General features: G+C 48.6%; 1 protein-coding gene and 1 long non-coding RNA gene across 4 annotated transcripts; one reads left to right on the plus strand and one right to left on the minus strand.

The window, feature by feature from the left end:
* Window positions 1-1,434: 1,434 nt before the first annotated feature.
* Window positions 1,435-7,230, minus strand: LRATD2 (LRAT domain containing 2). Of its 3 annotated transcripts, none has more exons than XM_025871109.2 (2): window positions 6,813-7,230; window positions 1,435-6,232 (listed from the first exon to the last, which is right to left on the minus strand). In XM_025871109.2, exon 2 carries the CDS (start codon window positions 6,134-6,136, stop codon window positions 5,195-5,197), a length of 942 nt encoding a protein of 313 aa, XP_025726894.1. In that variant the 5' UTR covers window positions 6,137-6,232; window positions 6,813-7,230; the 3' UTR covers window positions 1,435-5,194. The 3 variants fall into 3 exon arrangements, with proteins under 3 accessions (XP_025726894.1, XP_025726895.1, XP_025726896.1); XM_025871110.2 differs by having other exon boundaries at window positions 6,753-7,230; XM_025871111.2 differs by having other exon boundaries at window positions 6,739-7,230.
* On the plus strand, window positions 6,656-10,549 carry LOC112823391 (uncharacterized). Its single transcript, XR_003208027.2, has 2 exons — window positions 6,656-6,827; window positions 10,231-10,549. It is a non-coding gene; the product is annotated as an uncharacterized lncRNA (long non-coding RNA).
* The last annotated feature ends 272 nt before the right edge of the window (window positions 10,550-10,821 follow it).

Raw genomic sequence — 10,821 nt, forward strand, 5'->3', positions numbered from 1 at the left:
CACCCATTTGCTCCCCCTGTTCCATCTATCCTAAAACCACTGCTGCCCCACCCTCTTCAAACCATAGAGGATGACAGCACCTTGAGATGAAGTGACACTGAACACAGAAACTATGGATCTGGTTTATCTTTGTATGTTAGGCACTGAGAATTTAGGAGTCTCCCAGTTAAGTACTTCGTGAATATTAGTTATATTAGTTACATCCTTTTTGCCACCATCTGTACCTTCAGAATTTTGGTCTGAATTCTCTAATGGGAGTACTCCAATTAAATCTACACCCACCTGCTTTATTTGAAGACCTACCAACCATCAGCACTTTACAGGGCCACCTTTATTATAATCTGTACCTAGCGGTATCTTGTTGTGATTACAAATGCACACCAATCATTCTTGCATCTACTCTGCAGATAAAATGGCTATATTTGTTCAATAAGCAGTTCCCCCAGTTAATTCAGTAAAAGGAAATAAAAGCCCTTCTGCATGTATTCCGGGTCTGTTCATTTTGGAAGTCTTTTTAAAGGCTTCCAAACATGTCATTTTCCTACATTAAGCAAGCTCGGTCCACAAAGAAGAAATGGGAAGAGCAGCCTACACCAAGATCAACCAAGAATAAAGGCACATTCTGTAGAAGGCTCCCCTCCCTTTACTTTCTTGCGCAAGGAGAACCATGATAAATTAAGGACTCCCACTCTAGGGATAAACGGCCTCCCTGCTGCTGAGCTCCCTATCACCTCCGGCATTCGCGGTTCTTCATATCCCGAAGAGCCCGTTGACAACGCCCAGGCTTTTGAACCTCACAGGACTGGCACAGTGGCTTCAGATGCTAGCCAAAGGAGTGCTGGGGGCCTCCCACACACCAGTCCCATATGCCACATCTGCTCTTCTACCGACTGCTGGCATCTGCATCCCTTATTATGCCAACAGTGCCATGTGGTCACATTTGTCCGTTTTCTGTAATTCAATTACCCAGTGAGTGCATTCCCTTTGTCTGAAACTCAATCACCCAAGATGCAACTGATCTTAATACCAAAATGCCCCAGTGTAGATTCCAATATGGGAGTGTGGTGATCAGCAATGTTTGTATTGATTCTGAAAATCAATGTGCACTGAAAATTTATGTTTATGAGACATTTTTCAGGAACACTGAGAGCCTAGGAGCAATGGGTGATTAATTCTCGCAGAGCAAAGGCAGGGAGGGCTTTGTCACTAAATGAATTCATCAAAATGTTTACTGAGCAATGTAAAGATGAGACACACCAATATTCTCAGAAAAACTGCAGCTTGATTTTTGAACCACATACAGCAGAAAGATGTATACAAGTGGAAAAAAATATAAATTCAGTTAACACTAATAGATGGTTTATTGGAAACTCTTATAGCGTTTTCCAAAAGGACGACAGATTTTATTTTAATAAGACGGTGGAGAGGAAGTGGTTCAAAAGATGTCATCAATCTTTTATTTAACTAAACACTGCCCTTCATTTTGAAGGAAATGATACAATTTCAAATCAGAACCTCCTTCTCAAGAAGTGGTATGAGAACATAACATTGATTTAACATATTCTTCAACAAAAATACAGTTTACACAATTCACTAGGAAATAAAATATACATAGAATTTACTGTGTTAGTTAATGTAATTCTCCAGGGTTCACAAGAATTATAGCTAACAAAACATAGTGAAAATTTGAATAAACAGTCAAGTTTGTAGTTACCATGATTTAAAAAAAAATTTTTTTTCACAAATAAAATGTAACTTTCCAAACAAAACCATGTGTTGACCATGATCGTAGATTTTATTCTAACGTATTTTTTTAAAAAATGGTTAGACAATCACATGATATCAAGAGTCTTCAACACAGTGGATTCCATTTTGTTAAGAAAAAAAATAGAAAACAAGTAGTCAGTAATTTTTCTTCACTCTCCATAGCATATGTCGTATAAAATTAAAGTTTTGCTTCCAAAAATATGTTTCCATGTGGTTGTTGTGTTGTCTAGTGGTGTTCTTAGGGCCAGAAGCACCGAAGACACGAGAAGTTGAACCACTGATGTGTAACTTTTCATAAAAACTAAAAATTTCCTTAAAGGTCTGGTGTCAAGTCTTCTGCTATAGGCATTTTAGTGCTATAAAGTCATTTTAAATTACATGTGGAATAAAAGCTACAAAAACCAAGAGTTCTTTCGATACAAAAAGTTGTGTAGCTGACGTTGTGGGCTCCTTTGACATACATAAGCAGTCTCAATAAAATATTTGCTCAAATAAGAAAATAGAATTTGTTTTCATTACTTTTAGTATGTGTTCCAGTCTGGGGTTCCGCTTATCCCTGCCACAGCTTCTGAAGAACGTTAGAATCAATATTTCTTTCAAAGAACATACATAATTCACAGTACAAAATAGTTCTAAAGTCTTATTCCCAAGGAGAAACAAAAAATTATTAAATATATATATATATTTTTAAAGTGCCAGATGTAGCCATAGCCTGGACATTGCAAACTCACTTATCCACAACACTGCCACCTTGAGGAAAGAGCTGCGTGGACAGGTGCTCCTTTCTTGGAGCCTGCAGTGGTTGGTTGTTGCTTTAGAGCCTCACAGAGCCCTAAGAAAACTTCCAATGGAATCATTCTTCGTATTACATGCTTCATACCTCTGGTAGCCAGTAAAAACGCTTGCATGACATGGGAAAAGTCTCTGGAGTGGATGGATTTTCTCTTCTAGTTCATTTTCAAAAACCTCTTGTCTAGAGGCAGACTACTACTATTGGTGTGGATTTTCTGAGTTCTTCCTTCAGGTGGAGACTTCCCACAAAAAGCAGTTCCTTTGTAACAACAGTCACTGGTGCACCTACCTCCGTGGGACCAATGACATTCACTTTCTAACTGAGGGCAAAGGAGGCCCACAGAGATAGGGGAGCAGAAAAGCTAGCTGGCTAGCCAGCCAGCCCAGAGCTGCTAGACAGTGCTGTTCTGTTCTTCTCCACTCTTGCTGTCTGCACACTGGTCTTTCAACTACCATGTTAAGCATAAAAACAAAACAAAACAAAAACCCATTATCTGTTAGATACGTGAGGCTCTCCTAAATATCTTTTACCTTGCTTGGCTTTTCCATGAACAAGAGAATATAAACACAAAGCTGAGAACTACACATGAAAACTAGATCTACATTTCCCACAGGTGACTGACATCTCCCCAAAGTCCCAGACTATGGCTGAGTGTGGTTCCTCTGTAGCAAAGGGATAGAACCTGCTTGGTGATCCTTGTGAGAACAGGGAACACAGCAAATGCCCCTAAAATTAAATTATTTCATACTGAGGTGCTACGACGGTCTAGGCTTTGAAAAATTATGGCATCAACTTCCAAGTTTGAAAAAAGTATACAAGGAAATCCTTCAAGTCTTGTTGCATGAGTTAGAAACCCCCAGGGAGAAGGCCCAAGGATGGCCACAGCTTAATATACGACACTCACATAGGATTCCATTCCAACTCTAAGAATTTGTTCACAAACGGACTTGTTCAGTGTCATCTAAAACGACACCCAAGAGAAAGGAAAACTTCATGCGACTTTTGAGACGGCGTTAGCAGTGCCAATCTACAGCAAAACAACACTGTGAAATCGAGGGCACACATCATCCAAGTGCTCACGTGAATACGAGAGATGGGCTGTAAAAATTTCTAGAAGCCCCACAGTACAGCAAACAGGATCAGCGGCAGATCCCAAGAGTACAGGCCAGCCTGCTGCCGACACATCTCACAACCACCAACCTGTGCCCTAGGACTGTCTACCAGATTCGGTGCTGACTACACCAGGTGGCATTTAATTTGTGATGGCTGTCACCCCTCTTAATTGCAAAATCGCACTGAAAGGGGGGAGGGGGCGTTCTCCAAGGAACAAAGACACGGCTGCGATATAACAAGACTTTGCATCTTGATTAAATTGCATCAGGTGTGGCTAGCAAAACAACTTATCATGAATAGACCGCAAGCCTAAGATTTTATCACCGGCAGAACAAAAGTGAGTGAGGGGGATGGGGCAGTGAGGAGGCAAAAAAAAAAAAAAAAAAAAAAAAAAAAAAATCCCAGGTCCACCACCGAAGCCTTACAGTTTACAAAAGGTTGCCTTCACCGTTCAGGAAGGGGGTTAGGTGATGAGTGGGAAATTAACTAATTTCTGCCAGGGCAACCCCACTTGACTGCTTCTGTAGTGGATACTTTATGGCGGGGGTGGCACCCGCGAACCCCGTGTGACCTGCAGATGAACACAGCCAAGCAGTTTTAATTAGATCAGAGACACAGAGGGCTTCCCTCCTTTGATAACAACGCGGCTCCAAGTGCCTACAAAAGCAGGCTAGAAACAAAGGCGGCAAGACAGAATCATAATTGAATCCCTCCCCTAGCTGGCCTGTGACAATGATTTACTCGGAACCTGGGAAGTGGTGGCTAGAGCAGGAGACTCTCCTAGAAGTCAGCTCCAGAAGATGAATTACTTGGCGGTGGGGGTGGGCAGGGGGCGATAGCAAAGTCTTTGTTGTGTAGCCCAAGTTTACCCAACTATTTCTTATACTTCACAGGGGGCTGCTTGGTTGTGGTCTGCTGCTCCCAGACCTGGGCCTGGTCTCTCCAGCCTTAAACTCCAGGAATCCCCCAAAGTAAATCACCCGGCTTCCCATAGCCCACACTCCCACATACACCCCTCGCGGGTGGGGGTAGCAGATCTGCGGCTCTCGGTGCTGGCAGGGCGCCCCCACAAATCCTCTCAAGCCTCAGTACAGGGCACCCCGCAAGCCCAGGGAAGGAGGGGAAGCAGGAAGGGCGCAATGGCAGGCACTGGTACTCTGAACTTTCCTCCACCCCCGAGTGCGTAAAAGGGTCGATTTTGGACCCAGGGCCAGCAAGGATTAAGTATCAAGCAAGTCCACCATTTGGCCCACCTCGGAAAGGAAGACTGATCCAACGGGAGGGCAGGAAGCGCCCTCGGCCAAAGCGCTCCTACCTGCTCCCTCTTCCTCCTCCGTCCAAGAATAACAAGCTCAAGCCACAGCTGGCTGCGCCATTTCGCCAACGCTCCTTTTTTCCAAATGGCCCTGGAGCCCAGATGGGGCCCGGAAGGTGCTGGAGGAGGGAGTGAGAGGAGGGAGGGGGCGGCGGCGGCGGCGGCTGCGAAAGCTCCCTCTCAAGACTCCGCACTCAGAGGGCCCCTCAGTGCACCGCCGCCTGGCGGGCCTCCTCCTCCCGGGCCGGCGCAGGGGGGCGCCCGGGAGGCGGCGTAGTCCGCGCCGAGTAGCTGTCGCCCTCGTCCGGCTCGGCGGGATGCAGGTGCGTGGCGAGCTCCTGCAGCACCGCCGCGCGCCCGATCTGGTCGTTGCGCCGCTTCTCCATGATCAGGTCCTCCAGGCTCTGGAACTCGAGCGTGTGGCTGCGCTGCGCCGAGAGCTGGATCTGCAGCCGGTAGGGCTGTTTGCCGATGCGCAGCTCGCCGCCAATCTTGAACTCGCGCTTGCCGTAGCGGCACCAGGCGGCGAAGCTCTCCGAGTTGCGCCAGCTCAGCTCGCGCTCCTTGGCGCCCACGTGTGCCAGCGCGTTGCGCACCACTGCGCCCGGGCTCAGCGGTTTGTAGCGGTACAGGTCGTTCACCACGCGGCCGCGCCGGCCCTGGCTCGCGTCCGTCAGGAAGCTGTTGCTCACCTCCAGCCGGTGCAAGTGCACCACCTGGAAGTTGCCCACGTATACAGCCCAGTGCGGGTACTGCGCCTGCGACACAAACTCCACCAGGTCGCCAGGCCTGCACTTGTTGAGCAGGTTCTCGGGCGTGTAGGTGCTCAGCGCCGCGGAGCCCGGCGCGAAGCTCTTCTGGTATATGCACTCGTCGCGGTAGAACACGGAACACTCCACCTCGTGCAGCCGCGGGTCGTAGGGCTGCGGCGGCGGCAGTGGCGGCCCGTCCCCGCCGTCCGGCAAGCCGTCGCCGCCGCCACCATCCGGCCCCTGGGGCGGCGGCTGCGGCTCCACGTCCTCGTCGTCGTTGGAGAAGATGTAGGAGACCCCGATGCGGGGCCCGTCGTCCCGGTCAACGCCGGTCGGGTCGGCCGTGGGAACTTCCTTATAACTTAGGTGGGTCAGTTTCTCCACCTGGTTACCCATCACGCTGCGGATACACGTTCACACAGCCGAGAGAGGAGAAAGCGAAACCACCACTAGGGTCATTGGCACGGGTCCCCGGACAGGGGCGGACACCACCTGTTCGGAGAGGAAAGCAAGAAAGCCATGTAGGAGCCCTTCCATGAAAAGGACAATTTCTTAAGAGGAGGAGGAAGGGCTGGAGGCAGAGCACCTGGAGCCATTTTACGGGGATAGCTCCTATCTCCACCTCTAGGGTCACGGTCGCAGGAGTCTGGGCAACTCTAGCTCTACCCCGCCCCCAGCACTTCACCTCGCCCGGGCAAACGCCCATTGCATCAGCAGCTCCAACCGCTTCCGCCGGCGCCCTACCTGCCAAGCCCAGGCAGGAGGTAAAGAAGAGAAACTTTACTCCAACCCCCCTTTTCTTAACCCTTCTTTTACCCCAGGGCCCTAACTTAGCCCCTGAGACGGCCCCCAAGCCTCCAACCTCGGGGAAACCGGCGTGGATCCCGCAGCTCGGCCCGCGCAGGTGAGCCACCCTACCTGGCTCACCTGCGGCGCTTTCTCCTCCCGTCTCGCCCGCCCCTCCCCCGCGCGCTCGCCCGCCCTTAGGTTCGGGTTACCTGCGAAAACTCACCCACTGAGAGGTGGAGGCCTTAGGGAATTGGGAATTGGCCCCCCCTGCCCCCCGCCGCACCTTGAGACTTCTAAGGTGAGTTTGCAGGTGTGGGATCCGCAATCGCTCCTCTCCAGGCGCCGGTGGCAGCGAGGCTGGGCAGGGGGGAGCAACGCATGTCTTGCCCCCGCGGCTACGTAGCGCCCCAATACTTGAAGGTGGGGAGCAATGCCTGTTTACACCGCAGCCCTCCCTCCTGCTGGGGCTGCGGCTCCCCCTCAGCCTGCTCTCGGGGGAGGTGGGGCGCGAGAAGGCGGAGAAGGAAGCAGCCTTGCTGCCCGGCGGCGGCAGCTCCGGCTCGGACCCGGCGAGCAACAAGCGCCGGAGCTGGAGGGACGGGATTGTAGATCCGGCTCCGGGCTCCCCGGGCGGGAGCGCAGCCCCTAGCATTTAAAGAGACAGACGCTTGCTCCCGGAGCCCAGGTCTTTCCCACACGGCGCAGAGCCTCCGGGATCCCCGCCCCCGCCCCGCCCACCCGGGCCACGGGGCTCCGCCCAAGCCACGCCCCCGCGTTGGAGCGGGTTTAAATCCAGCTGGTAAGTAATCAACCCGAGGGCTGGCTGACACCCTGAACGCTGATGTCTCCGTCGACCACTGGGAATCCCGCTTGCCTTCTTAGAGCAAGGGCTTGATGTGGGGGTCTTCGCTGCTTGCTCACTTAGTATTTTTCCGAGCTGACGGCTTTAAAGAGAAATTGGAAGGCGTACGCCACCTGCCAGTGTAGAGATGAGAGAGGGAATAAGAGTTTTGGTGTTGTGTTTCCCCTTCGCCTCTTCTTGCCCGGAGACCTGGAGAGAAAGGAATAGTCATTAGGTAGTAAACAGACGTTTGCCTCTTCTTTTCTTTCCTAGAATGTATTTCTTGCCAAGGGTCACAGAAAAGAATTTTTTACTGGGACAGCTCAGGAAGCTTTTCAGTTTATTTCTAGGATGAATGCTGTGAAACTTCACGGTTGGAAAAAAAGTTCACAGAAAGGAAACAGTTATAAAACAGAACGAAGACTTAGTTCTGGCTTGCTTCCAAGCCCTGCGCTCTATTTTATTGCATGTCCCTGGAAGTTAGCACAAAGTAGATTTCATAACTTCTGTTATTTCGAGAGTTACCAGGTCATCCGGTAGTTAGAGAAAGCATTTGCTCTCGTTGTTTTCCTTGGGGATAGGGGATGTAGGAATTGTCTAATTGTCCTTAAATGAAGAACAAATGAGCAGAGGCCCCTGGTGGATGTATTTCCTTCTTGCTGACTTACAGAAGGAAGTGACAGGAGAGGAGTATTGCCTATTAACCTCCACCTCAAGGAGACACTTGCTCCCCCCATGCTGATTTTGCTTTTTGTTTTTTGTTTTTTTGTATTTGCGTGTTTTGTTTTTCCTTTTGTTTTATTCCCTACCTAAGATGCAGGTTACCAAACTGTTCTTTTTCTTTTAAAAAAATAATAGATTGGAGTGGGGGTGGAGTGCTGTTAATAGACAAGCTTAAGCACTCAGTGGAACACCAGACTGATTCGTAGTGGAATCAAGAATGCAACTTAAGACCTCTTCCACCCTGTTTTCCATCACTGTTTCTTTTACCTAAATTTTTCCAGGTAACACTATTATTTATTCAGTATGCATACCAACCAGTTGAAACAGGAATATACTAACACTACTGCAATCCTTTTTAGTTTGAGAGAGAAAAAAAAAAAATCAATCTACTTAGGTACTTTTGAGCCCGAACAATCAATATTGGCATGGCTGTGATGGAAGTTAGTCCTTCAGCAAGTCCAAGATCACAGTATAAGTTAGGCCAAAAAGAGACTTTTGTGTGCCTGCTGTGCAGATTAAATTAAAATATTTTCTACACAGCCTCAGGCACATGCTCTGAGGTGTTGCTGTTACCTGAATGCTTTGTGTCATCACCATGTGAGCTCATGGAGGTACCCATTTCACAGGGACGAGTTAGGCTTACAGAGGCAATGGCGAGTCATCCCATGTCTTAGTTAGCCTGAGAAACCTCTGCTAGGGTCAGCAGCGGTAGGCCACTTTGCCCCAGCTGGTACTGGGTAGGTTGGCTCGGGATGGGAGAATGCATAGAAGGACACAGAGGTAGGAGAGTTTGCTTCCAGCACTCTGGGACAAAGATCTAATGAGTAGGAAGCAACACCTAGTTGTCTATCTAGGTGCCTGTCTCCTTGTCTTGAGGAGCTGTGTTCAGGTATGTGGTGATCGTGGCTCAACAACATTTCTTGAATTAAGCACATAGAAAGTCTTAGAGGAAACAGGTTCTGAGTCATTTTTATATCCCAATGCTTGGTAGTTAGTAAGTGCTCAATAAGTGCTTGATGGAGGCTTTAGCAGAATTCTTGGCCATATTGATAGCCTGCCTCCTGTGTAGCTTCTTCCATTGATTCCTGATTAGGGCCCAACCTCCATCCGGTCACCCGGGGCTCTCGGTCAGAGGCTATATAAGTGCTCTCAAACATTCTTTACTCATCTCAAATAATTGTTTAATGAATTTAAAGTTAAATTAGCTGTCAACAATTTGGAGACTTGAGAAATCTCATGTTTAGATTTCCAACTTCACTTGAAAAAGCTAGCTATGTGAGCCCATCAGGCCCACATTCCATGATGGCGACAAAAAGCTAGAACTAAGCGATCATTGCCTTGGAGATGAGATGTACTCTCCAGCTGGCCCCCATCCCATCCTACCCACCTCAACTACCCCAGTTCTTTGGCTGGCCTGGGGAACCTCTGTGTTGGCCATCTCTGCCATTCAAGTTCTATAACACATTGTATCCCTTGATTATATATAATTCAGCACTTGATCCTATACCATCTGGTATTATTCTTTAATTCATGTATTTAAAATGTCTTTTCTAGAGAGAGCTTGATTCAAAACCTATTTCTTGAAGACGTACTAGGTACCTACTTGTCTCATACACTGCACATTCATTCTACAAATTCAATAGGCAGCATGCTAGGTTTTATAGGTATTCATGTCCCCATGGGGCTCAGTAGAGTGGAAGAGACAGAGAATAAGTAGATTTCTTAGGACAGTATGACATGTCCCGAAGGAAGGGGAAGTAGAGGGTGCCTAGGGGAAGTTTCAAGGCATGTGGACACAAGTGAATTCCAAAATGCCTGCCATCAGGAGTGTTGGACTCCTGAGGGTGACACAACTCTAGATTAATAATGACAACTAACAGTGAGCTCTTGATTCGATTATTCTGTTAAGTTTAGAGAGGCCAGGTGACTTCCCTCAGCTGACAAGTGGGGCGATCTCACAGGTCCCTTTGACTTCATCGACTTATTTGCTCCTTGCCTCCTCCTATCAACATATAAATGCTGTAAGAGAAAGGATTTTGTCTACTGTGTTCTTGGCTTTAACTCTGGAGCCCAGTAAGAGCAGCAAAACTCAAGTGTTTGCCAAATCTTAAAGACTGTGTTTGTTTCTACTTAAAAGGTAGGAAGCTTTGAGGTTTGAAGGTCCTCAAGCTGGCTGCCCTTGGAAAATGGACTGGAAGGGATGGGAGAGGAAGCAGGTCCGGTAGAAGGCCAGGCTGTGGGAAGGAAGGCATTCCGCACAAATGGAGCCTGGCGGACAAAGGAAGAAGCCCGTGAAGGCACCATCCCCAAGGGCAGCCGCTCACTGGAGACATGTTCCCTCGATTGGGATTCTCGGCCACACTGTCGCTTCATCCCCTCAGCCAGGCCGTGACCCAAGTGTCACATCCCACACACCTCCTTGGAGGAGACACTCAATAAAAACAAGCTGTGTTGAATGCCAGTTAGTCACTCTCACATTCTTCCTGTCCAAAGCAGTGGGGAATAATCGAGAATTGATATTTCTACCTGACAAGGCACTGGCCCTGACTCTGCAGGTGTAGTCGTTCAAATGGCTCACTCCAAGAATGTACAAAACCAGAGCACGAGGGCAGAATTATCTGATTAGGCAATCTGGAACTCTGCCTGTTCCCCGGGGTTGGGCCCCAGGCTCCCGGTGGCAGCAGATAGTGAGTGAATTTGCTGGAAAACAGGTTCCTCCACACCTCCT

Source organism: Callorhinus ursinus, unplaced genomic scaffold (genome assembly GCF_003265705.2).
Source record: "Callorhinus ursinus isolate GAN/ISIS: 27379988/994484 unplaced genomic scaffold, GSC_fseal_2.0 scaffold5, whole genome shotgun sequence".
Lineage (NCBI taxonomy): Eukaryota > Metazoa > Chordata > Mammalia > Carnivora > Otariidae > Callorhinus > Callorhinus ursinus.

What these genes read in the sequence shown, in the direction of transcription:
- LRATD2 (XM_025871109.2), bottom strand. Translation starts at nt 6,136, where the DNA reads ATGGGTAACCAGGTGGAGAAACTGACCCACCTAAGTTATAAGGAAGTT.